At 43.5% G+C, this 27,998-nt stretch overlaps 1 protein-coding gene across 1 annotated transcript; it reads left to right on the forward strand.

Annotated features, from left to right (window-relative positions):
• The first annotated feature begins 1,854 nt into the window (after window positions 1–1,854).
• On the forward strand, window positions 1,855–27,998 carry LOC310960013 (lysyl oxidase homolog 4-like). The gene is made up of 15 exons (XM_083931587.1): window positions 1,855–1,934; window positions 2,881–3,149; window positions 3,256–3,887; window positions 4,566–4,777; window positions 11,974–12,012; window positions 12,111–12,318; window positions 13,511–13,691; window positions 15,686–15,840; window positions 15,926–16,093; window positions 16,665–16,827; window positions 17,317–17,560; window positions 23,302–23,417; window positions 23,781–23,917; window positions 26,811–26,922; window positions 27,024–27,998. Exons 2-15 carry the CDS (start codon window positions 2,882–2,884, stop codon window positions 27,092–27,094), a joined length of 2,706 nt encoding a protein of 901 aa, XP_083787713.1. The 5' UTR covers window positions 1,855–1,934; window position 2,881; the 3' UTR covers window positions 27,095–27,998.

The following is a 27,998-nucleotide window of genomic DNA, read 5'->3' on the forward strand; positions in this document are numbered from 1 at the left end:
CCACTAGAGTGAGCTCTTTAGCCTCCATACCTCATCTCCTGTCTCATCTGATTACAGTGAACTCATTCCTCCACAAAAGTAGCAAGGAAATCTAGTGTAGGAACATTTTACATGGAAATGTAAACCGTTGAAAACAAACACATTAAGATGTCAGAGGCTGTTGTGGATATTGATATATGAAATGAGTTTTAAAGACCAGCTACCCGTTCTAATCCTCAAACACATTATTCATGTTTTCTCTCTGATGCACACTCAAAGCTATATCATATCAAAGAAGGTTGAAAGTATTAAAACAAAAGGAAAATTGAAACAAAGCCCACGTCATCAAACGAAAGAACTTTATGGCTTTTATTGATATTTTTTGAATTTCTACACAATAAGTAAATTATTGTACATTTTAAATTTGATCACATATTCAGGTAAGGCTCAGTTCATTAAGTATATAAGTATTGTTTTAACCTTATCTTTAGGAATAGCTTCGCTTCATTTCAACATGGAGCAACCATCTCTTTTCTTAGCGAGAGTTTCCCTCATGTGAAGAGGTGCCACGACTGAGGATGTTATGAAACTGAACTTTATGCAAAGAGAAAGAGTTCAGACAGGCAGTTCTCTTCTCACTGCGGAGTGCATAGTATTTATTTCATGACCCCACCAACTGTGGGCATGGAATGGTGCCAATGTGTGTGTGTGTGTGTTTGTGTGTGTTTGTGTGTGTGTGTGTGTGTGTGTGTGTGTGTGTGTGTGTGTGTGTGTGTGTGTGTGTGTGTGTGTGTGTGTGTGTGTGTGTGTGTGTGTGTGTGTGTGTGTGTGTGTGTGTGTGTATGTGTGTGTGTGTGTGTACACGTACACATGTGATTTTACCATTGTGTGGGATAAAAAAGCACGCCCTCTCAGCCTTGTAGACATCTGAGGGGAAAGTGATTTTTCCTCTTTTTTAAGTGGGGTTGTATAAGGTACTTATCCATAGTCTGTACTTAAGGTGCCATATAATCTCCTCTCACTCCACCTTGCCGTCATACAGCCCTGTTCTAGTTTACGTGAGGGGAACTAAAGTTGTATGCTCTCATCAAAGCCACCATACTCCATTGACAAAAACAGTAATTTTGCTGCCTCGATCAGTTAGTTAGTTTGTTAATTTTGTTAGTTCATTTGAAACACCACAGTCACACAATGACACAAACATAGTTTTATATTCTTAATAGCGTGCATGTAGACTGATATCGATTTTTTAGTTTCAGGACTTCTGCCTGCTTCTCTAAACTGGGTGCGTGCCTACTGTCATGTACTGCAGGTAACACCCAGACTATGGACAAGTACCTTATAGAACCCCACTTAAAAATATGAACCATCCATTTAAAAGTTTCAATGACGATTTGGTAATACCTTGATACAAAACGTTCAGTACACAAACAATAAATACAAATATTCACCGACTGGACATTATTTGTGTGATATAAGGAGAAAAAAAGTCCTTATGAAATCTGTCTCTTTTATAAGTTGAGCTCACGTGTCCCATGTATCCTGACCATGTGACCAGTCTGTAAGAAAGAGGTTAGTTTGATTTGAGCTCCCTGCTGCAGAGTAGCAACTTACTATAAGTAGATAAAACAAGTGTTGACAAGTCTCTGTTGGGATGCACAAATGATTACAACATCGCCAAAATGTTGGTTGTTGCGTTTGAGAGAAAAAGGTTTTTTTTATCATGTTTGGATTGTGTTTCTTTTGTGTTTTCATTGATTTCTTTGGTCCGTAGCTGAAATGAAGAAAATGGGAGGGATGGATAAAGTATCAGATCTGAGGGAGTGACAGAAAAAGAAAAAGGGAGGGAGAAGAGGAGAATAGAGAGACGGCAGGACCAAACTCACTGCCTTGCTTTCCTCCAGTGCTCTCTTCCTTCTTTCTCCCTGTGACTCCAAGCTGAGATCAACAGAGAGGTGAGTTCAACTTCAGCATTTCTCTCTTCACTTCCACCCTTTGTCTCACATTGTGCTGCAGTCCATTTTTCCTCCATCATTTAAGATTTCATTTCATCCACGCTTATCTCTTCTTTAACAACCTTAACTCAGCCCTCATGAGTCTGGTTTGTTGCTTCTTCTTTTTTTTTCAAACACATATTTGTTTTTACCGCATTCAAACATATAAAAAGCAGAATTTTACTGACTTCCTGGGTAGGTTAATTTACTATAAGGTGTCTCCCCTGTCATCCTCAAGATCTCCTCTCCTTTTGCTCCTTATCTCTCTGGTTTCTCCATCTTTATTAGAAGAAAAGGTTTTTAGGGGTGGCCCAAGGATGAATTAATCATTGCTCATTAACCAAAACGTCCCTCACCAATGCTGACCTGGTGCTTTATTTATGTGTGAGAACATTTTTATGACGGTGTTTATTTGCTTTTGTGTCTGTTGGCTGAATGCATGCAGCTAAGCTTGAGGGTTTGTGGAAAGCCAAAGTTTCCGTTGGCTGCACGGAGAGGCTACTTTTAGCTTTGGTTATTACTCCCTTTGCCCTGACTGGTTCAGACTGAGGGCTATATTTTCATAGTGTTTCTCAAGTCTCTGACTGTCCTTTTAAGTGACGGATTATTTTAAAGGATAAAAACATCTATCAAGCTTTCATTTTACTGCAGAATGTCCCATTAGGGTTAGAAGAGCATTTCCAAATTATATGTTTTGTTTTGAGTATGGAATGAGAGTTCCACAGCTTTGTGTGATTTTTGGGATTTTTGTGGCAAGGTGCATGTACTGTATATTTAGGGGCTCCTGCTTTACATGCATCTTCCCTTTTTTTGTTTTACTTCTCTTTTCCTCACTTCACACCACTTCCTTTCCCATCAGCTCTTCCCATCTCTCCATTCTGTTTTTTTGTGTGTGTTTGTTCTCCAGGATGCTGTGCCTCAGCTCCCTGTCCACACTCCTGCTGCTGCTTTTCTTCTACCCCCCTCCACTGTCTGCCCAGGAGGTGCTTGTACGCCTGGCAGGCGTAGGCCGGCGCAATGCAAATGAGGGACGTGTGGAGGTGCTCTACAATGGTGCATGGGGGACAGTGTGTGATGATGAAGTCGATCTTAACCTGGCCAACGTGGTGTGCCGACAGCTGGGTTTTAAACGTGGCTTGACCTGGGCGCACAGTGCCAAGTTTGGCGAGGGTCAAGGTATGCCCAGCCATTGACATATTGAAGTTTTTAAATTTTTAATACCGTACTACAAAATTTTTTATTCATTTTGACTCAACAACTTACTGCCTTTTCTTGCTGCTAGGTTTGATCTGGTTGGACAATGTGCGCTGCACAGGTTCAGAGCCCTCTATTGCAGACTGTCCCTCCAATGGTTGGGGAATTAATGACTGCACCCATGCTGAGGACTTGGGGGTCATTTGCAGTCCAGAAAGGAGACCTGGCTCCCCCGCTGTCCCCGTGGAGCAGGCTCCTTCATCCTCAAGGCGCCAGCCAAGCCAGAGGAACCCACCACCCCAACCACCACCACCACCACCAGCATCCCAGATATCCTCGTCTTCTGCAAGAGGCCATGAGATCGCACTCCATCGCAACCCAACTTCTTCTCGTCGCAGCAACATCTCACCGCAGGAAAATGGCCACGAGATCCAGATCTTGCGACGGAATCGAGGTAGTACCAGAGCAAGTCCACAGGCAAGCCTGGCTCTCCCTCAAGGGCACCAGCTACTTTCTCGTCTGGCAAACGGGCAGAGACAGGAGACAGCGAGGAACAGCCCGCAAGCCGTGAGACGTGAGACAGACGGGCAGGTCAACAGGCAATCCCAACCCCAGTCTGAGCGGAGGAGTGACAGGCAACAGCAGCTCAGTGGGAACCATGTCAAACCTGAGCCTGTTTATCCAGATGTGGGACTGGAGACTGATACACACTACACACAGGTAAACACACACACACACACACACACACACACACACACTCAGACATACACAGACTCTAGTACACTGCAAAGAAGTGTCCCAGCGAGCTTTATTCAGACTCCCATACATAAATGTCATCTGTGGAGCCACAGGCCAGTATGTATAATTAGAGACAACCCTAAAACCAGACCATCTCCAGATCCAGCTCTTATGCTGTGTTAAGTTTAGGACCCAACCACCAGGAGCCCAACAGCCTCTCTCTTCAAACGTGCAACAAACTCAGAGCAGAGGAAATTGCAAGATGTTTATCACTAGTGTTTGTCTTTCTATGTACAGAGTTGACACTTTTTTTTACCATTTTGTTATCATCATGACACGTATCCTGACACATTAAACAAACTTTGTTTTCTGTTAGTTTCCTTCCTCCTGCCTGTGTAAATGTGGCTGATTAGAGAGCGTAATGATCAGAGACATGTCATCGTATCATGTTATTCTTCTCTTGCGTGCTGTCCACGGATATTTAGTAAAACAAAGTGCTGTTTGTGCGAAGATGAAGTCATGTTTATTACCTCAAATAAATCCTGTTTTAGTGTGCGTGACAAAAACCCATTTCTATCCTGTGGCAGTCTTTATTTAGGATGAAGCAGTGCCATGCTCAGTTATTAATCCTCCTTTTTTTCCTTCTTTTTTTAAATGCAGGGATCTGATAGGGTTCATTTAGAGGAGGCTCGTCTACGGCCTGTGCTGTCCAGAGACCATGGCGGTCTGGTGACGGAAGGAGTGCTGGAAGTGAAGCATGCTGGGAGGTGGCGTCATGTGTGCAACCACGGCTGGGACCTCAGCAGCAGCCGTGTCGTCTGTGGCATGTTAGGATTTCCTGCTGCAGAAGTGTTTGACCAAAACGCCTACAGGTGAGTGTGTGAGTGGACACGGCAGAGTGACAGAGGTGGAAGAAGGCAGAAAGAGTGTGTGTGTGTGTGTGTGTGTGTGTGTGTGTGTGTGTGTGTGTGTGTGTGTGTGTGTGTGTGTGTGTGTGTGTGTGTGTGTGTGTGTGTGTGTGTGTGTGTGTGTGTGTGTGTGTTTGTGTGTGTTGTTATGAAAGGGATGGAAATGTGGTTGACTACACATCCCTTCACAAATTAGGCGACCCAATGCCTGGATTGATGTTCCATCCCCCCTGTAGTAGAGGTTAACCACAACTGCTGTCATTAGTATAAATTCCACACTTGGCATGACATGTCCACTGTGGCATTAGTGGCCTGTCTGCCCAATTGGCTGATTGGGCCTCTGTACAGACCTTTAAAATAGTCTTATAGAGTATGTTATTAATGTCAGATCCAGACTACAAGATTATCATCATAAAAATGGTTTGTGTCTTTTCATGAAACCTCCCTTATATGGTTTCTAATCTCATATAATTAAGAAACTCCTGGTGAAAACTATGTGCAGCAGCAGTTTCTAAAGCAGAGTGGCATATCTGAAAGTCTGAGGACTCAACTCTTTTAGTAGATATACCACTGAGGCAATTTGAATCTCTTTGTATGTCTCTATCAATATCATTAGCTCTAAAAATGCACTGTATACTACCTACCCAACACCAAACAGCAGACCAATACAGTTAGCAGCTTGCTGTTCAACATACAGTGGGTTTAGATGCAGTTCAAAGCCTGATTATATTCGGGTTAAGGGCATACTCTGGTTTCTGGTTTCCAACACAATTTAAACCCTATACCCCAGTTAAAATCGGAGTTATCACACCCCGGTTTACAGACCTAGAGAACTCCTTCAGTACCCCGATTATTCATGCATGTAAACAGCATTCACAGATTACTGTCGGGTGTCTTGTCGGTGCATGCTCCCAACTCCGCGTCAGTGGCTTTTGACCCGGAAAAAGAATAAACCAGGAAGCAACTGTGCTGAAAACAATGTGAAAAAAACAAGAACAATAGAGCGTTACCTTTAAACGGAGAGAGGACTTCGCCACGGCAAGTAACATCACTACCAAGAAGACCCGTTTCTGTCGTAATTCTGTCGTCCATTTCCCCCCGCTTGTGTTTTTGTCAAAAGGGAATGGAAAGAAATGAAGCGCATTCAGATCAGCTGTATGTTGGCCGGGCACCACCTACTGAACCGGAGGTCGAGTTACTCCTGTCATTTTCCCATTCAACCACCTCTCATACATGTATAAGAGAACTTCAATAACCTGATTATTCCCTAAACCGGGGTAGGGCCATTTTTGGGTTAATGATGTGCATGTAAACACACTGATAGTGGTGCATTCAGGTTACCTTGCACAGCAGCTGAACTCTCGCGATGTCCAGAGGTGATTCTAGAGTCTGCTGGGGCCCCTCGCACCAGCGCTCATCACCATTATGTTAAAGTTAGGAAATGTAAAGAAATATATTTATTTAAGAGGTGCACATTTTTGTTAGTTATTTTAAAATATGAATATAAAAATTTGGAAGTCAAACATATTCATATGAAGAACAATAAAAGACAGAAAGAGAAAAACAGCAGTAGGTGGAGTAAGGCTGTGCCACCTTAGGGAGATCAGGTGTCCTACTCTCTTTGCAAACTTTGCGCATCGTTACTGCTGTAGTTTAAAGTTTGGCAGCCCTGGCGCTCTAAGCAGTTGCCTGTTGGCATGCGGCATCTTTGGCTATATCACAAGATCAAGCAAAAATTGCATGTTTACAAGATCACATGAAAATCCATCTCATCAGGCTTCAAGTATTGAAAGAAGAGGGAATGATGATGTTGTTGGTCTTAGGGTCCCAGCTTGTTTCGGCTGGCCAGAAAAATCTGTTAATGCAGACAAAACTAAACTGGGTATCTGTTATCATTTGTCCGTTAGTTAGTCCATTAGTTAGTTTCTGCATGGGAGCTGTAACTGTTGAATCCTAACAATGTGCTTATATTTTTTTGGTAGTACAGTCATAGATGCACATTTAGTTTAGCAGACAGGAAAATCCATTGAGTTACAAAAGCTAGTACAGAGGCTAAGTAGGAACAGAAAAAGGACTTCAAGTTTAAAATAAAATATTTGTTGCATGTTTACATAGTTCTGTTATTATCCCTCAAACACAAATAATTTGCTCAACTAATCAGTTGGGCTGTTATGCTGCATCTGTCTCCATAAATCCAGCTCATCCATCTCACTTTAGCCATAAATACCTGCTTAGCACCTACACAAACCTTCAAAGCCTTTTCACACATACCATAAAAAGCCCCAATACCTCAATTACACACACATGCTAATACATCCCTGCCTCCACCCTCAGCGCAAAACATCTTACGAGACTTTATGTCCAAAATCCACTGGGGCATGCAACTAAATATGTAAATACACACACACGCTTGTGCACACTCAAACACAACCATATGTGTGTCCGTCTGTCTGCCCACAGAGGTCTTTTTATGGCTTGGCTAACAGGGCAACTGTACTGACCGCTGGCCTGCCCTGCACCATCTGTCTCTCCATGTCCCCAATAATTACCCCTTGTGTCCTGCAATGCTCTGCTCTGCTCAGCTCAGCTCGCGGCAGGATACAGGCTGCTTCTCCTCAGCTGCCCTGTTCACCACACCGGTCACAGCATAGTAATGAATAATTCTCTCTCATAGCATCTTATCTCTTGAGGGCTTCTTCAGAGCCTCAGAACTAAACTTCAGAATTCCACTTGAATGGGAGTTTCAATTTGGTCAAGTAGACCTTTGAAGTTCTCGATGGTGGTTAGCCGGTCGTGCACCATGCTAACTTTCAAACTCTAATTCTAATGTAGACAACAACACTGAAAAAACACCATGAAAAACATCTTTATGTGCCAAGAACCCGACCAGCAGCTTGTGTAAAGACTGGACCAGGCCAGAGAATGTTGTTTGTTTTTTGTCAACCTCCACCCAGCTATGTGGGAGACGAACTGGAGCAGCCGTTTTTGTCCAACTATAAACATCTGAGATGGGGAGAATGTTTTTTTTTCAATAAGCAGCAGAGAGGATCATTGGCATCTGGTGCCACATGTGTCCATGTATTTAGAAGCAGATGCTTATGTTGGTGACATAAGCATCTTTGAAAATGCTCCCCAAGGTATAAATTGAGATTATATCCATTTAGCGACAATGGCCTTTTTTTAGTCTTAACAACTATTGGATATATTGCCATGACATTTGGTACAAAACATCTCAACATATCTTGGATGGATAGGCTCAAAAACTGGTGCAGACATTTATGGTTCACAGAGAATGTATTGTAATGAAATTGGTGATCCCCTGACATTTTCTTTAGCACCATCATGAGGTTGACATTTGTGTTTTCAAGTGAAACCGGGGCCATGCCCATTCATGGGCACATTCTTATCAACTTCACACTGAACACTGCACTCCCTTGGGTCTTCGGTCATACACAAGTGTGAAGTCGATTGGATGCATATAGGATTTCAATTTGTCTGATGCTCTGGTGTATGACCTGCCCAAAGAGTTTAGCTCAAAGCACTGCTGTGCAGTCTCATAGAGAAGCTAACGGGGCTGTACTCTTCTTTATATTGACCCACACATGATAACAGTCACATCACATCTTCCTGGTGCTGCCCACAGTGCTGACAGCAATCCATGCCTGTTCGTCTTTGGAGGTTTGTGTCCACTGGAACAGCTGTAATTATGGTCTGAGAGATCCACTAGAATATCCTCTTGACTGAACCTGCTGCACACCCTGTGCTGTGTCAGCACTTCCCTCTTTGGCCATGTGGTTGTTGTTTTTTTTTTTGGTGTGACTGGCTTTGTCTCTGCCTGTTAAGTTGCTTAGTGCATTTTTACAGCTGTTTAAATACTCCCCCACTTTGCTGTACTTACAAAAGGCAAGTGCTAAAGCTATTTTCCAGCTCCCTTGTCATCACATTTACATTCCCTTTGAGGCTGACAGTAACTTCAACTCATCTAATTTACTTTAACCCCCTGCTCCTTCTCCCCTCCTCAGTTACAGCTTTTTTCTTCTTCTTTTTTAAGACTTTGTATGCCTTTGTGGCAATTATGCTAAAACCCACATTTCATGGAAAGTGCATCATTATGACCCCTTCGGGTTTTCATTCCACGGAGGTTAATGGGACTGTTAAGAGGTTGTTGTGGAGCCAGTATGGCAACCTGCTGTCTCCTGAGTGAGCTGCTTGTTCCAAGCAACTTTGCACTTATGCTGTATAATAACAGGTTATCTCTGCTTTCCTGACAGTCAGATCCTCTCTCCAGTTATGGTATTGTGTGGTCAGAGTTGCATAAAAAAACCTGGCATTGCGCTGAATATCCTGAGAAGTAAGAAAGTCTTCTCCTGGTTAAAAAGATTCGGACTGAGGCTTGATACTGCTGTGGGTCAGTTCCCTTTGTTTAAATCTCCTTGACCGAGAACGTTTGAGCTCCCCTTCAACTTGTTTTTCCGACTGGACAAAAGCAGCTTCCATCGTGCTTTTGGCTCTCGGCAGGACAACTGAAATGTGTATTACAGTAAGTGAAAACCAAAAGAACCCGCTTTTCCTCGTCCTGTGATGCTCATAAAAGTCGCCCCGTTCACAGAGACTTACATCACTTGCTCCTTGTTTCCCAGCATGCAGTCATAACGTTGGGTAACGATGCTGGGGTTTTTAAAGAGCTTCGTTTTTACAGAGGCAAGGCAGGGAAAGTTGATATGTACGTGCATATTTCCATGTCTGGTGTGTGTGAACCAACATGCTACTGCTCGACCGCACAGCAGACACTGCCAAGCAGAGCAGGCAATTATATGGGTAGCACCCTCTCCCCCTCCTCCTCCCACTCCTCCAAACCATGAACTAACACCCCCTTACAGTCTGCCGCTCTCATTTTGATTTACCACCGAGTTTTGAAACATTTTAAACTGTTCAGACACGTACGAGGTGGTATCTGTAGTTTTAGGGATGTTCATGCTTATACACGATGCAGGTAGGCATGGAAAATGGGAGGACAATAGAGGGAAGGAAGAAAGAAAAGAGTGAACGGCATAAGTAAAGAAGGGGGTAGAAGAAAGAAATAAAGGCAGAGAGAGAGAAAGAGACTGTTCAGAAACATATTTTAATTTGTGTTTAGCTTTACTTTGACAATCGATAAGTCGATAACTGAATGCACTGGAGTTCCATTCGGTAATCGACTTGTATGGACTGCCTCTTAATATGAACAGATATGAACCTTTTGCTAAGGCTTGTAGCATTATAAAACAGTCTTTTTTATTAAACTGTGTGTTCGCTAACTACGTTGTTGGTGCTTTGTTTTATGTGTAGGGACTGTTATCATGCTACTGCAGAGGTTTGGTGCTAATTTGAGCAGCGCACTGCCCCGAGCTACTCAGTGTTAGCCATGTCTGGCTGTCACCAACTGTCCGGGATGTCTCTGGTAAAAGGTGATCAACAAAAAAAACTGTCACGATGGCTTATTTGATGTATATTTATGCAGAAAAAGGCTGTGGAATGCAAATACCCCAGAATTACACTTTAAAGTTTTAAATTTAAAAGTTAGTTAGGTTTACGGAAAAAGGTTTGTAACGTAAAGTAACTACAGTGACAGAACACGATCCACGGCCTGTGTTTTTTTGACCCATTCATCTCCTCCCATAAGTTGATTTTGTTGCACTTACTTCTGGAGCACAGTTCACAGTTGAAATCTCAGTAAGTTTCCTATAGTAACTCAAGGGTAGCTTGTGCGTTCGTATCCAACTCAGAGGGACATGACAAAAACAGTAGTATTGGATGTTCTTGGAATGAGAATTGGCTGCAAGCGGCCCACCGCCAAACAACAGACAAATAGTGGAGCAGTTAGACAGCCAGATATTACGTTTCATAGTAGTTTGTCTGAGTTGGGGTTTCCATTGTGGGTTTCCTTACAGGTCCCTCCAGACTCAAACACATTTCTAACATTGGTCCTGGGCATAATAACCTGTGGATTACCAGGATACTGGGGTTCTCCAGCAGAGGAAACATATGCTGTTTTAAGTTGCCAAATATTTAATTGCATCATGAATCTGGTTGTAGAGTAAACTCTCCTCCTGTCTATACTTGGTGCTGTGACTCATTTAATTCAGGCACATTCATGAAGGGCGTCAGTCACGTTGCACCTGTCTGTGGTCATAGTGGTCGATGTAAGTGGTCAGCTCTAGTGTGTGTGAGTGTGTGTGTGTGTGTGTGTGTGTGTGTGTGTGTGTGTGTGCGTGCGTGCGTGCGTGCGTGCGTGCGTGCGTGCGTGCGTGCCTGTGTGTGTGTGTGTGTGTGTGTGTGTGTGGGTGTGTGTGTGTGTGTGTGTGTGTGTGTGTGTGTGTGTGTGTGTGTGTGTGTGTGTGTGTGTGTGTGTGTGTTTGTGTGACAGAGGGAGACTTCCCAGACTCTGCCTGGTTTGTGAATCATTCTTTTTATTGAATTCTTGCTCCTTTTTTTTAACTTGTGTGTGTGTGCATGTGTGTGTGTGTGTGCATGTGTGTTTGTGTGTGTGTGTGTGTGTGCGCGCCTTGCGTTGTGTATACACACTGTTTCCCTTTTGAATTCAACTCTAGTTGAAGGTAATATCCATGAGGCCAGACACAGTTTAGAAACCCCTGTTGGAGTTGGCAGATCTCAATAAGGCTTCTCGACAGGGATTAATGTATAGTGGCTTATTCATACTTTTATTTATTCATTTTTTTCCCACACAGATGCCCCAAACCAGACATCCACTGTAGACATATAGACAAACACTGGAACAGAAATACCCATGAATGTAGAAACGGGAGATCTAAAAAAATAGTCATGACAAGAAGGTGGTGGTTTGAAAGGAAAGAAAGGAAGAAAGAAGGAGTTATGTGATCTGTTATTGTAAATCTCCCTCTCTCTGTCTCCCTCCCTGCTGCTTACATGAGGGCTATGTTTATCCAAAGACACACACGCCCTTCCCAGCATGTTGTGTGTCCTTCCTAGCTGGAAGAGTTGGGATGCAAAGGAAGGGAAGAAGAGATGATTGTGGAGGATAGATTTGATTGGGCACACAGGAGCAGACAGTGGGATTGTATAGGACAGCTGGGTGTTTAGACTACTGCATGTGAAGATGCGCAGTTGTACTCCAAAGTGTGATGTTCTTTTTCTTTCAGAAAACTGTGGGACTCCAAGATAGCTGATCCGTCCTCCAGGTAAAATCAACTTCTGCTTTTTGAAGGATATAACTTTATAACTTGTGTTTCAAAGAACATTAGTTAAGTGACAAATTTTCACTTCTTTACTCGCTCAGGCTGAGGACGCAGATTAGTAAGAAGGCCTACTGGGTGGAGAAGGTTCAGTGTCAGGGCGTGGAGGTCTCACTATCGCAGTGCCAGGCTCAGCTGTCGATCCCCAGGAATGATGTCCCATGCCGCAATGGCATGCACGCTGTGGTACGCTGTGTCCCTGGATCCCAGTTCACACGCTATGGCAGAGCGCCTGCACCACCCGCCGTACAGGTCAGTGTGGAAGTGGAAGTTGAAGTATAAATTATGAAAATGAAAGGAATAGTTTTGATATTTTGATTCTCCTAAAAACAGTAGCACCTATGCTGTTTGCTAAATGTGAAGCTATAGCCAGTTTGACTGCTAAGCTAAATGCTAATTCAAAAGCCATTATGCTTTTTTTTCTTCTTTTTTTTAAAAATAGATGTTTTATTTTCGTCACAATTCATCTTGTAGATGGCTGGCTTGTTGTTCTCAATAAAACAAGGAAGTATTAAGCGAACGGCATACAGCTTTCAAGGAGGCACCCCATTCATTCCAATGAAAGCCACTCAGTGGCGCATGAAACCAAAAAAGTTCAACTGCCATGTCTAAAAATACCTGGGTGATCCGCTCTACTTTCAGATTGTGTGGCTCATAGAGTTGGCTACTTCCGGTTAGCTTTCAAGCTAACTTGAAAGGGGAGTAAATGAATTAATTGTGGGGCTCTTCGCAGGATTTCTGTGTTCAAAGGTAGCAAAAGCTGCTTACAAGCACCAGTAAATTTCACTTAATAACACACAATCATAACAAAAGTGGGTATAAGCGGCCAAAATTAGTTTTCTCAGGAGGGCGGCTGGAGTCTCCCTTAAAGATAGGGTGAGAAGTTCAGCCAACTCGGAGTAGAGGAGCTGGTCCGTTGCATTGAAAGGAGCCAGTTGAGGTGGTCTGGGCATCTAGTAAGGATGCCCCCTGGGCGCCTCCCTAGGGAGGTGTTCCAGGCACATCCAGCTGGGAGGAGGCCTCGGGGATGACCCAGGTCTAGGTGGAGAGATTATATCTCCACACTGGCCTGGGAACGCCTCAGGATCCCAGAGTTAGAGCTGGTTAATGTGGCCGGGGAAAAGGAAGTTTGGGGTCCCCTGCTAGAGCTGCTGCCCCCGCGACCCGACCCGAATAACAGTTGAAGATAAGATGAGATGAGATCACAAAAGTTTAAACATTTTAGAAAGACCCAAGTTAGCTGTTTCCCAGTTTCCAGTGTTTGTGCTAAGCTAACCATCTCCTGGTGGTGGTTTTCAATCTTCTCAATTAACTACTCAGCAAGTAAATTGTAAATGTAGCTCTGAGCATCGTGACAGCAGACAGCACACAGGTGATAAAGTGAGATTTCCACATTAATTTACAGCATCCATTTTGTGTCTAAACTTTTTCTTTTTCCTTCCAGCCCCTCGTGCGTCTAAAGGCGGGGCCCCGGCTGGGGGAGGGCCGTGTTGAGGTGCTGAAGGAGGGGAAGTGGGGCACCATGGCTGACCACCTGTGGGACATCGCTGCAGCCAGCGTGGTCTGCAGAGAGCTGGGCTTTGGGACTGCCAAAGAGGCGCTCACCAAGGCTCAACTGGGACAGGGTAAGATAGGACACATAAACATAGCCACACACAGTGTACATAAAGTGCACTTTGAAGTCTTTCTGGTGCTTTCCAGTAATGCAATTACTCACCATGCCTAGTGAGGTCATGGTGGGGAGACGTTTGTATGCTTAAACAAAACTATAACTGGATCTTTATTTGTCATCTTGATCTGTGATGAGCAGATCACCTCATTCATAAAATCCCAGCGTGTCCCAGCAACAGATCTGATAACCACTTGTGTTGAATGGTACAGACTTTGAATCAGTGCCTGAGTTCAGTTGAGCTCAGTGATCTTCAGACTAAACACCTCTCAGCCTAAATGTCTGTTGCTAAACGCAGCCCTCCAAGAACCATGGGCCCGAGCAGACAAATAAACCCAGAGAAATATTTACAGCATGACTTGTACTTCTATCGCAGGCACTGATTGTTGAGGAACTCTACCCATGACCAATTATACAAGTGTAAACTGTGCTAGGAGGATCCAAGCGACCGAAACAATGGCATGTGTTGTTGTCAAAATAAACCTGCTGTATGTGAAAAGTTAGCGCAGCTTTGAAACCAGGATGCCAGGCAATCAGCTCCGAGCAAGACCAAATGCTCAGAAAGACTGTGATTACTTTGGCACTGCTTTTGTTGTGGGCATGAGAATATACGGTGCTAAATTGTCCAGCAATAACAGAGTTAAACATTTTCCTAGGAAATAGACTCTACTTGACTCACACACTCAGTTATTGTCCTTCTTGGTTGTTGTTTTTTTTTTGTTGCACCTCTGCAGTAACTGTAATCACATTAATTTCCTCCCATTATCTTTCTACCAAAATGAGCACATAGAATGTCTTATAATGGTGGGTGTATTTCCTTCTCTCTACTTTACTTAATGAAGTAATTCATGGAAATTCATTGAAGTGTTACTTTAGGGCTCTATTAAAGTAGGTGCTATGGTGCAGTTATGTCTGAATAATGAACATGGTTAAATGTCAAAATGGAGCATTGTGGCTTTTAGGTACGTTTTTTGCTCCGTTTTTAGGTCCATACTTGGAATTTAGGTTTTCTACTAAAACATGTTGACATACTTTAATGTTTTAAAAAAATATATACCTGTATTCCCCCTCTGTCTGAAACGCTCTGTTTTAGCACCTGTCTCTTTAAGATCCCCTCCTGCAGCCAAGTCTGCTCAGATTGGTCAGTGTTTCCTGGTCTTCCAAATCTGCACTCTCTGCGTCTCTGAAGTGTCATTGCAGCCCGGGTATAACTGTAACTTCACTGTAGCCGCACTTCCTACATACGTATATATAGTAGAGCTTTGATATCGCAACTGTACAGAAGTCCTGACGGCTCGTTTAAAGACACAGTTTCTGAATACAGTCTGTGTGCATTTCTCTGTAGATTGAGCGTTTTGATACTTTCACAGAATTTACATAGCACCTCAACCTGCTTTATAATACGACAAAATACATGAAAAATACACTTTTTACAATAAAGGACCTTCACTATCTCAGGCCAGCGACATGAAGGCTCATTGCTAGTGAAGTTAGAGGAGAGCAACTTGAAGCAAGACTTGATGACATCATTAGCTATTTAAAGCCAAATTACAGGGCTTTGGTCTGGGCCTCACACACCTACGCCAACATAGATGTATTCAACTATTTTCCTCCATTTTGCCATTTTGGTATCTATTTTGGTTTCTAAAGCATGGCCCTGGTGTGCAGTGTGCAGCACAGACTGTACAGTAATTTGGTCAGAAAGTTCTCTGGCTAAGCTCAGTTTTAGAGCCACATCAGAGGTCCAGATCATGCCTGGGCTTTTAATCCCTCTCTGTGGATATCTGTGGCTGCAGGTTATTTTATGTAGAGGTAAAGTGTATGTGTGTGTGTGTGTGTGCGCGTGCGTGCGTGTGCGTGTGCGTGTGCGTGCATGAGCCTTTTTTTTTGCATGTGGCCTATGGTTGGTAAAACACTTGAATCAATCCACTCAACGCTCTTCTCCTGTAGGTACCGGCCCCATCCACATGAACAGCGTGCAGTGTACAGGCAGGGAGAAGTCAATTACAGAGTGTACTTACAGACCTGTGCCACTTTACACCATCAAACACAACCAGGATGTAGCTGTCCGCTGCAACGTGCCCAACACTGGCTTGCAGGCCACGGTGAGAAACGTACAAATACATGCATATACACAGACAGGCATTTAACAGTATTAATGAACTGACCAAAAAAAAAAAACACTTTCAGGTGCGTCTGGCAGGAGGTAGAGAGCCATCAGAGGGCCGCGTGGAGGTGCTGATGGAGGTCGGAGGGGTGAAGCGTTGGGGCTCAGTCTGCAGTGAGAATTGGGGCATCAACGACGCCATGGTGGTCTGTCGACAGCTGGGCTTGGGTTTCGCTTCCACAGCTCATCAGGTAAACAACAGAAAAGTTTTTATTCTCTAAGCTTTTGCTCTGTGTGCTCCTATATGCCACACTCTCTCCCTCTCTCTCTCTCTCTCTCTCTCTCTCTCTCTCTCTCTCTCTCTCTCTCTCTCTCTCTCTCTCTCTCTCTCTCTCTCTCTCTCTCTGTCCTGCTGTTTTTGTGTCTGTGCTGTGTTATTACTGAGGCCTGAGGTAATTACAGGCTTCTCAAACGTCCACTTCCAGCACACTGAAAATAAAAGAGGGAAAGTGAGGCGAAGAGAAATCGGGAGAAATTCACAGAGCAAACAGACTGAAAATAGAAATGTGCATGGAAAGGGCAGCATTGTGTGTTTTAAAGGGGGGCTGCTGGGAACATTTAACAAGCAGTTTTAAAACGGAAAAAGAGTGGAAAATGTGATAATGTGTAATGATAGGTCCTATTTATATATATTTTTTTGTTTATAGCAGAGCTCTGACATGTGTCACATCTTCTTGTCAATATTCCCGAAGTATTAAACACAACTGCACAAATATAATGTCTTTTGTATGCATTTGTTTTTCTTCTTGTGTCTCTGTGCAGGAGACTTGGTACTGGCCTGGTTCTTCAGATGCTGGCGAGGTGACTCTGAGTGGAACTCACTGCATTGGCACTGAGATGTCTATCCAGCAGTGTCGCAGAAACACAAACGTTTACTGCCCCAGAGGAGGGGATGGCAGGGCTGCAGGAGTCACATGTGTAGAAAGTGAGTCCAAAACCAGCAAACACATAGACACATTTGTATTTGTTGTTAAATGCTTGCTAAAGGGAAGCTCCACAGATACTCACCAAAGTCTTGGAGAGTACTCCTCTGTGAAGAAAAAAAAGTTGTATAAAGCTTTCTGTGGTTCCAGGGGGAGAGTGATAAATTGACTCACATTATCTCGCTTGAGTCAGCGTCGGTTGGGGCTGAAGGCTACAAGTCTTAAAAGGAAAAAATAATCTGAGGGTGGGGAGTTTGACAGAAGTGAACTTACCAGACCTCTGTAGCTCCTTATTTCTGCTTGAGGATACATTAGCTTCAACTAGCCTGGCACACAAATCTTTGACTGAACTGTTGGCAGTTGAGTTGCATTGTGGGTAATGTAGGTGCCAGGATTTGACAAGGATGAAGAATATGTGGAATAAAAAACAATACTTTTTAAACTGTCTTGCTAAATTGGTAGAGTTAAACTCTTACCCTCGGCCCCTACAGCTGCTCCTGACCTTGTCCTGGATGCTCAGCTCGTCCAGGAGACGGCTTACCTGGAGGACCGACCCCTCCACCTGCTGACCTGCGCTAATGAGGAGAACTGCTTGTCCTCCTCTGCTGCAAGAATGAACTGGCCCTATGGACATCGTCGCCTGCTGCGATTCTCCTCCCGTATCATGAACATGGGCCGTGCTGACTTCCGACCCCGAGCCACCAGAGAAAGCTGGACATGGCACCAGTGTCACAGGTAAGATGGGAAAGGAGGAAGGACCAATAACCTGAACCAGACATTGATAGTGTTTTGCTCCAAGCTGTTTTGTCACTTGAGCCCCCTTCACACATGCACTGCAAACCTGAAATTATCTCGACATTACCCAGGCCATGCATGTTTGAAGAAAACTGCATACAGCATTAGAAGTCTTTCAGTGGCACGTATACTGATTCCGCACTGCTGGGCCTATAGAGTAGGCACAGCAGACACTTACGGCTACTCCTGGTTTAACACTCTGGCTAACTTGAAAGGGGATTCAATGATTTAAAGGTTCTGTGTGTAACGTTTTGAATGTAGGCTATTAAGAGATTTTTATTACCAATGGGCAATTGAGTTGTTACGCAACTCAAAAATTGTGACCTTCACTGACTTTCTTGTCTATAAACAGCATGTGGTCTGACTTCTATGTAAAGGTTTTTTTCCAGGACACGTCAAAGGATGTGACATTTTGAGCGCTCCCGAGTCCCTCTCCTCTCTTCAGCTCGTCTGCAGTCAACACTAATAGCTATATGCAGTCCGCTAACGTCAACAAATGAACCGGCAGAGTCCACACAGGCTGTTCTTCCGTTATACATTCTGCGGTGGACCTGAGGTTGGCGGCAGTCCAGTTGTTCGTGTGCTTGGGGGATGGTGTGGCTGACGCATCCTTGTCCAAGAAACTCATTGCGTGATGGCTTTGTGAGTGTATCCCCACGCCTATAGGTAGAGAGAAGAGACAGTTCCACTTTGGTCTGCGAATACTCTACAAGTGGTGTGGCAATGTCAGCGGCCTTGTTTGGTTGAGTAAGTGTTGAGGACATATGTACAGCAGCGTCATGGTCTATGCCCTGTCCGTTCGTACAGTTCTATCCCTTGGACATGTTGGGCTGCTTTTTCAGGCTCTTTGCTCACTGGAACTTCACAGGACTGGTGAAAAAGGGATGCATGTATGCCATCTGGCTCTACTCTGGGCAGGTTACACCTACATGTTCCCATGCTCCTTGATGAATTGAGGAATGTGGTATGCAGGGTGTCTTTTGCTTGTCTCTTGACCCCTGCAAAGTTGGACCTGGCTCTACCCAGTTTAGTTGAATACTTGCATACTTTTCCACTCTTGCGGCTTAGATTATACAGGGGTAGTTAGATTCAAGATTCAAGATTCAAGAAGCTTTATTTATCCCGAGGGAAATTATTGTGCAACAGTTTCAATACAAAGATGAAAGGGTCAGAGTAACAATAAGCTAACATAATCAAATCAAAATAAAGCTAACGTAAAATAAATCAAACAATTAACTTAGTGTGACAGAGTGCAACAGACATTGTGGTTAAGCGTAGGTATATACAATATACAACAATACGCACTGTGCAGTTTAACAGCAGATTGAAATAAAATAAGTACAAACTAAATAAGTGAGAAGGAGCGATAAGTGATAACAGTGTTAAAAATGTAGCAGCATTTCCTACAGAACTAAGTTACAGTAAAGTACAGTGAAGTGTAGCAGCATTTCTTACTGAAGTAAGTTACAGTAAGTTGCAGTAAAGTACAGTGTAGCCAGGGGGAGATTAATTATAAAGTTTGATGGCCACCGGAAGAAAAGACTTCCTCCGGCGTTCAGTATTACACCGGGGGAGAATGAGTCTGTGGCTGAAGGTGCTTCTGCTGGAGGTCAGCAGATGGTGGAGAGGGTGAGAGTTATTGTCCAGGATGCTGTGCAGTTTAGACAGCATCCTCCTCTCAGACACCGCCACCAAAGAGTCCAGTTTGACCCCCAGGACGGAGCCAGCTTTACTGATGATCTTACTGATTCTCTTTGCGTCTGCTGCCCTCAGTCTGCCGCCCCAGCACACAACAGCAAAGAAGATGGCACTGGCTACCACCGACTGATAGAACATCCTCAGCATGGTGTTACATACATTGAATGACCGGAGCCATCTCAGGAAATAGAGACGACTCTGGCCCTTCTTGTAGACAGCCTCAGTGTTCTTGGACCAGTCCAGTTTGTTATCCAGGTATACTCCAAGGTATTTGTAATCCTGGACAACATCCACAGTCAGGCCGTTGATGGAGATGGGTGTGGGGGCAGATTTACTCCTGCGGAAATCCACCACTAGCTCCTTAGTCTTGGTGGCGTTTAGAATCAGGTGATTAGCTGCACACCAGTCGATGAAGGAGTCCACAACGCCCCTGTATTCCTCCTCCTTTCCCTCACTGACACAGCCAACAATTGCAGAATCGTCAGCAAACTTCTGCAGGTGGCAGGACTCAGAGAGGAGCTGAAAGTCTGAGGTTTACAGGGTGAACAGAAAGGGGGAAAGAACAGTTCCCTGTGGAGCTCCAGTGCTCCTCCGTCAAGTAATCCGTAATCCAGGAAACCAGGGGAGGGTCCACCTGCATCGCCGTCAGCTTACGTCCCAGCAGAGCAGGCCGGATGGTATTGAACGCACTGGAGAAGTCCATGAACAAGATTCTCACTGTGGTTCCTGGTCTGTCCAGGTGGGCCCAGACCCGGTTGAGATGATAGCGTCCTCCACACCTAGTCTCGGCTGGTAGGCAAACTGTAGAGGGTCCATTGATGAGCTGACCAGGGGCCGAAGAAGTGAAAGGACCAGCCTCTCCAGGGACTTCATCAGGTGCGACGTCAGCGCCACCGGTCTGTAGTCTTCGTAGGTGCTGGGACGCACCTTCTTTGGTACTGGTACCAGGCAGGATGTCTTCCACAGCACAGGGACCTTCTCAAGACTCAGGCTGAGGTTGTAGATGCACTGCAGGACTCCACAGGTAGGACAGGTAGGGCCAAATCAGGGAGGAATTGAGGGGGGGGGGGTGTCAGCAGGGCTGGAGGTTTGGAGGTGGATGGTTGTGGAGGAGCCGTGGGGGGATGGTCCAGAGCCCTTTCGTCAAATCTGTTGAAGAACAGATTCAGCTCATTGGCACGTTCAGTACCACCTCCTACTGTCTGGCTACCAGATGGTTTGTAGCCAGTGATGCTCCTCATGCCGCTCCACACGTCCTTTAAATTGTTCTGCTGGAGTTTGTGCTCCAGCTTCCTCCTGTAGGTGTCTTTGCCCTGTTGGATCCTTCAGCTCCCTCTGGACCTGCCTCATCTGCTCTCTGTCCCCTTCTCTGAAGGCCCTCTTCTTTGCATTCAGCAGGACCTTGATGTCTCTGGTGACCCACGGCTTGTTATTTGGGAAACAGCGTACAGTCACTGTAGGAATGCTGTCCACACAGAAATTGATGTATCCTGTTATGCAGTCCGTGAGATCATCAAGGTCCTCTCCATGTGAATTACAGAGCAAATCCCAGTCTGTGAGTTCAAAGCAGCCCTGTAAAGCTTTATCAGTCTCCTGTGACCATCTCCTCACATTCCTGGTGGTCACAGGAAGCCGCTGGACTTGGGGCTTATACAGGGGCTGCAGGTGGATGAGGTTGTGGTCTGATCTTCCAAGAGGAGGAAGGGCAGTGGAGCTGTAAGCCTCCTTAACATTAGCATACAGTAGGTCCAGTGTCTTGTTTTCCCTGGTGGGACAGTCTACAAACTGCTTGAAAGTGGGAAAGTAGGTCGCTGTGTCTGGTCTTTAGCTGATCAGGGCTGGTGTGCTTGGGTCGATGTCATTCATTTATTCGGCCCACTGAACCATAGAGTCCAGTGGAGGGCTCCACCTATGCTAATAGAACTAGGGTTACAATACTGTAACCTTCATTTGTTGCTCCAGGAGTCAGACTTAGGGCTGGCTGGGGTATATGCTGGCTTATGAGGCCAGCCACAGCAAAGTGTGTGTAGTGGAGGCACAGCATGCGAGGACTCTGTGTTGTGGTGGTACAACGTAACCCTTTTCCCCTGTGCTGATAAAAATCCTAGAGGAAACACTGAGATGTGAAATATATTGTGCTTATACTGTATATTCAGCCAGACTCCCTCAGCTGATTCAATTCAATTCAATTCAATTCAATTTTATTTATAGTGCCAAATCATAACAAAAGTTATCTCAGGACACTTTACAAACTAGGTAAAGACCACACTCTATGATAAACATAGACCCAACAATTCCCCCGTAGAGTACGCTGGCAACGAAAACCTTCCCTATAACATGCAGGAACGTCAGACAGACCCAGCTCTGTGGAGGACGGCCATCTGTCTTGACCGGTTGGGGAGGAAGAAAAGGAGAGAGAAAGAGAGAAAAGACGGACAGATGGACAGAGACAGACACACTTCCAGTAACTATAATAATATCTATATATTCCTCTGATCTGGCTGGTTTTCCACTTGTAAATTACCTTATTAGCATATATAAAGCAAGCAATGCAAAATTAATGCAGCGTAGCAAGTTGCAGCTAGCTGGCTAATTTTAGCACACCAGAACCTAAGTTGGCTGTGGTTCGGCTGAATGGCATGGACACTTTGTGGTGTTGGCTGAGCAGCTAGCATTATTGTAAATATGATTGTAATTAATTTTACAGCATTATACTAACATGATGAAGGTACTCATTTGTGGCTATGGAGTGTGCAAGCTCATGTGTGAGAATCCACAGCGGGTGAGTGGGCGTGTTGATGGCGTTTCTACTATGCAGGTGGTGTGAAACTGGAAGACAAGAAACCCTTCGCAGGTGAAGAAGAACGAAGAATTTAGACAAAGACATGTACTTCTGTCGTAAGGGCCAATTTTCAGACAAATTTAAGGAATGGCGAGAGACTTGATTATTTATGACCAAATTTCAAACCTGCTAAGTGACCGCAGTGTAATCCTTATGTCCTGCCTCCTACCAAGGCACCACTCCTCGTCTAAACCAAACACTGTAGGTTAGAACGCGTCTGACATGGACAATCTCCTATTGCTACATGTGTGAAAGATCAACTTCATACAATGTCCATACCTTATTCATTGGACATTATCCGGAGTTCATATGAGAAAACGGCTAAAGAGCGGCTTTCAGGTTTACATTTGAACCAACAGCTCCTCATTTTATGCCTTCCACTGGATGGGGAGTGATTATGTGGTGTTTTTAGCTGCTGTAGGGTTTGGTTGAAAACTGCATATCCTCCTCCACGGCACAGGGCTGGGCATCATTATGAGGTGGAACAAGAAAAAAGAGGCATTTAAGAAGGAACACGAGAGGTCAAGAAGTTTAATGACTGCAGCAAAAGATGAATGGGAATGTGAGCCGGACTATAAATAACCAAACACATTTAAAAGTCTGTTATTTAACACAATAAACCCAATGCTTTAACCTTTCAAAATGATGTTTACAATAAACATCCTTCTCACTGGTCACCCAGTTGTTACAGTCAGAGCCATGACTGCACTCAGAGCAGCCTGGCTTCTTATCTCAGCGGTTGTGGTTCAGTGTCCCAAAACGAGAGGCACAGCTCGGTGTCTCTTCCAGCCGCAACCCAATCACTACCTCAGCAACCAGCAAACACATGGTTTGACTTTTGGTACTGTCTGTTCTGGGAATTGTTCTGTAATGAAAAAAAAGCAACACCAAGCTGATATCTATCTGCCCACTTGTGTTTTTTTTACAATTGTTGCCCGTGTCTGTTTGACGCCTTCACAACAACGTTACAGGATTTATGGCTGCTGTGTTTCAAATAAACCCTATTTTCACAGGATGATGTAGGTGTGGTCAAAAACAGCAGCAAATTAAATGGAGTTCTTTCCTCGTTTCTTTGATAACTTTCTATCAGTTTCTTTATTTCCTTCACATATTAAACATGTCATCCTGAACTCATTCTCAGGCATTACCACAGCATTGAGGTGTTTACCCACTACGACCTGCTGACGTTCAATGGGACCAAGGTGGCTGAAGGTCACAAGGCCAGCTTCTGTCTGGAGGACACCTATTGCCCTGAAGGTAAAACATGATCTCAGATTAATGTCACATTAAATCTGCGTCTTAAGGGAAAATCTGGAAACAAGAGCAGAAGAGTGACAAACAAGAGAATCCAAAATACATAAAAGTGCAGAGCTGAAATCCCATAATAAGCATTCAGTCAGCGGCAGGCTGTAAGATCAGAGGCCAAGCCTAAATTGTGGTTTTACCAACACAGCTTAATGCAGCTGAGATCCTCATTTAAAAAAGAAAAGAATCTGGTTTTAAAATCATTGTTTTATCATTTTAGGCTGGTGATAGAAATTTAAATTCACAACGAAACAAAGCTGTCAATCGTTCTTTTGGTCTCTCCTAATTCATTTCCAACTGTTTCTTTTTTTCCAGGTATCCATAAGCGGTTTGCCTGCTATAACATGGGGCAGCAGGGTATCTCAGTTGGCTGCTGGGACACCTACCGCCACGATATTGACTGCCAGTGGATCGACATTACAGACATACGACCTGGTGAATACATCTTCCAGGTTAGCAAGCTTTTTTATGACAAAAAAACTAAACAGAAACCAAAATTGTTTAGTTAGGTACAAATATCTACAATTTGTTTATGTCTGTGACATATTCTACTATATACATATCAGAAATGCAGTGAAAGTACTATTATGATGTCAACATGACTGTCAAGGCCATAAGCCTGAGTATCCCAGACATCCTTCTCCCCAACAACACTGTCCAGCTCCTCCTGGGGGAACCAGAGGCATTTGGATGTGTCCAAAAGGCAGTGGTCTGGTACAATTCACGAACCAAACCACTTGTCCATCTCACACTCCATGTTACACTTACTCATGAACAAGACCCCGAGATATTTGAACTTCTTCGCTTTGGGGTAGTAACTCACTCCCAACGCAGGGCGAGCATGAGAACTTTGTTGTCAGACTTGAAGGTACATACATTCATCCTGACTGCATTACACTTGGCTGTAACGAGCCGATGATGAATTCCCAAAATGAGGTCCCAAAGCCGGACACTATCCTCCCCCGGCAGACAGAATCGGTGACAAGGGATAACCCTGCTGGTGGAGGCCAACACCCACTGAAAGCCACTCAGCTGTCTATAGAGGAATTTGTAAAATTGTTAGTCCAATAAAAATGTAGAGAAAAAAATAATCCACCTTTCAATCTTCATGGTGAAATCACATCATCTTAGGAACTTACACAACCCTCTTAGATCGAGCATGAAGCAAGAAAAAAAAAGAGAAAACAGCAGAGTTGGGGTTTCAACATCTAAAGGCGCATGAGAGATAAAAGCTGTGATAAAATACTATAATTTGAGCTAAATGGCTCTTGGCTGGTGTACCATTCAGGTGTACAGCATGTATGTAGTTTTAAGGGTGTGTGCGTATTTAAGGAAAGTGAATTTAGTCTGGATTTATATAGAAAGTAGACCTGCTATTAGTCCACCCTTTCAGAAGTGAAGGCTTATTGGCAGTGGAACAGCTCCGTCAGCACTTTACATTTGTGCAGAGCGAGTCTTGTGTTTGAAAGCGGAGCACGATCCATGTCTCTTCTGATTCTAGACATCCAATCTGCTGTGGTGACCTACTCATCTGTCCTCCCTCTCTGTCATTTGTTCTATTTTTTCATGGCAGTTTAGTGGCAGCAAAGTGATGATGTTTACAGTTTCTAATTATTTTCAGAGTGTTTACATAAAATCAAGATGTTTACATGTGACTTGCATGTGTGTGTGTATAAATTACATGCAGGAGTGGTCCCTTTGTACACATGAGACGAGCCACGCCTTTGAGAGATAAAACCACATGCATGTCATAAAGCGCAGATCCACTGTTGCCACGACGACACGACCCTTGCAGCACATTGTGGTCGGGATTGTGGTTCAACAGTAGTTGAGCTGCTCATAAATCTGTGTAAGAAGTGAGAGATGGCACAGATGCTTGCTCGTCTTTCATGCAACTGGGTGTTTCTTTGAGTCTTTACCAAGAATCGCAGGGTGGAAGCCATTTTTAGGACAATACATTTAAACCGATGAGTCACGTCCACCTCAGCTTGATTGCTGCTGATGGCTCCGTCATTTAAAAATCAGCTGCACAGCCTCATAGCCTTTTACATGACAGTGACGACCTTTCATTGTTGTAAAAACTGTAAAACAGGCTGCGGGCCCTTTGTTTCACATTATTACAAGAGTGTTTATAAGGGCATCAACTGCCACCCAGTAAATATGGCGTTTTACATCGGGACCATAAAATATGTGCTGAAATCATTGGCTGCTCTCTAAATGCAACACTCAAAAAAGTATATTAAGTTCTTGACACTAAATTTGGCTGAAAATGTAATGAAAAAGAATCATAATTATACATATTTTACATCTCAAATCTGTGCCTGTAAATATAATTGGAACCACGACATTTTTTTACTGTACATAAGAAAATTAAACTGGGTTGCTTTGTTGAATATGTGGTCAGGTTATCTGTTTGATGTGTGCATCAGGAAAATGCATTTGTGTGCTTTTCTTATATATGGCACCCAGGCAGACAGGGTGGAAAACAACAAACCATGGCAACCAACCATGGCTACAGCCTAATGATAGGCTGCTACTTAAATCTAAACCCAAAACTATCATCTGCATCTCTGGCCCTTTTTTTCCTGCATGGAGATAACAGTGGAAAGTGATGTCATGCCTGAACCCTTAATTTACGCATCATGAGCCATATAGAAAAGGAGAAAACAATAATCCTGCTGTGACTTCTTAGTTGGCCTCGTGGAAAACTGGTTGTTCCCTAACTGTAAACTAACTTTTTCACGTGTTCCTTTAGTTTATTAAGGGGAGGCACCCCAGGCAAAATCATCATTTGGTCAATTTCTTCATTCAACATTTCTTCTTTAAGACTAGGGGAAAGAAAACGTCCAAAATACACATTATGTTTGTGTCTATTTGCATCTGTAGATCTCTCCTAAAGTCACTAAAAAGTTATCATTAGATAATGCCTCATTTGCATATTCAAACATACAATTTTCAGAAAACGAAGAATTTTCGGAAGCTTCATGGTGATATCTTTTATTTATTTGGAATTTGACCAATTAATTGTATATCTGACGTCTTTAAAATCCACACGTATTTGCTTAAAGGGGACTTTCTACAAATATAACAAAATATTGTCTGCGTACTGGGAGATACAACGTATGTGCCAATCTTTTTACAAGCTGAGATGCTATAACTTCTTGTGTCAATGGTTCATTTTCTTCCATTTTACTTATTTTTTTTAGCAGGCTTTGCATATTCTCTGTTGAAAGTCATCCTTTATTAAATCCTATCTAATCAAAAAGGCCCTGTTCTCAACTATGCGGAGGATGACTGGCCTGAATCTTGCAGCACTTTACCTCTATATCTATTTTCCTTTTACAGGTGGAGGTCAATCCTTCTTTAGACATGGCTGAGTCTGACTTCCAGAACAACGTGATGCGCTGTCGGTGCAAGTATGATGGAGAACGAGTTTACATGTTTGGATGTCATGCAGGTACATTGCGAAGACTTTTACAGTGTATTTTTACATCACAATGCTTCTCCCATATTTGTCTCATATGTGTTCCACTTTCATTCTGTCTATTTTCTGATCAGGTGACGCTTACAGCGCAGAGGTGGAGGACTTGTTTGACCACCAACGTCAAATCTCCAACAACTTCCTGTGAATTAAGAAACAAGAAGATTTAAGGGCAGAACAACTGTACAACTCCTCACCACACCTCAACATGTCAGGAGAAGGAGGTTGAATGAAAATGACATGGCAGTAACTACAAAGATGAGGGTCAGAAGGAGGAGGGTGGGAAACTGGTATGGGAGAGACTTCATGCGAAAATGACTAATTGGGATCCTGTGACTGCTTGTTATCAGCAGTGACTGTTAGAAAGAAAAAGAGATTAAAGAAGAGATCTAGGAAGAGGAGAAGATGAAACGGTAGAGTTCAGGTCATGAGCATCATGTCATTATGATAAAATGTAGAGTAGTTCTCAATTTTTAAAACTTGTCTTGAATTTTGCAACAAATTTGATTCCCCTGATCAAAACGAAACCACAGTTTTTTTTTAAAGTAATGACATGAAGGCACACAAGAACAACACATCCTTTATTTTTACAGAACGCCACCAAGCTGTCGTTCGTATTATATGAACCCAGGTAACAGACTGTATACAAAACGCTGTGCATGCTTCCTGTGCTTTCACTGTTCACATTACTAATGCAGTATTTACTGTCACAACTGTGTGGTTTTTGGTTTGAATGAGAATATTTTATTTCATGGTGCTAATTTGCCTTATTTGAATAAATATTGTAATGTATTGAAAATGTATTGTCATGTACAGTTTTATATTACCTCTCTAGAATATTGTTCTTTAGGTCTCTAATTTATGCAGAATATTAATGTACTTTTGAGTTGAACCATATCCCTGTGTGGCTGTGTTTTGTATTGTTAATTTTATTATGGCAATTATTATTTTCACTTGTTATTTTTTTTAACCTGTTTAACATCGGTAACACCACGGTATCGCGCCTTTAACCGTACTTGGTAATGGTAGTGAAAGAATAAACGTCAGATTGA

The sequence above is a fragment of the Echiichthys vipera genome (assembly GCF_963691815.1).
Source record: "Echiichthys vipera genome assembly, chromosome: 2".
In the NCBI taxonomy this organism is placed as follows: Eukaryota; Metazoa; Chordata; class Actinopteri; order Perciformes; family Trachinidae; genus Echiichthys; species Echiichthys vipera.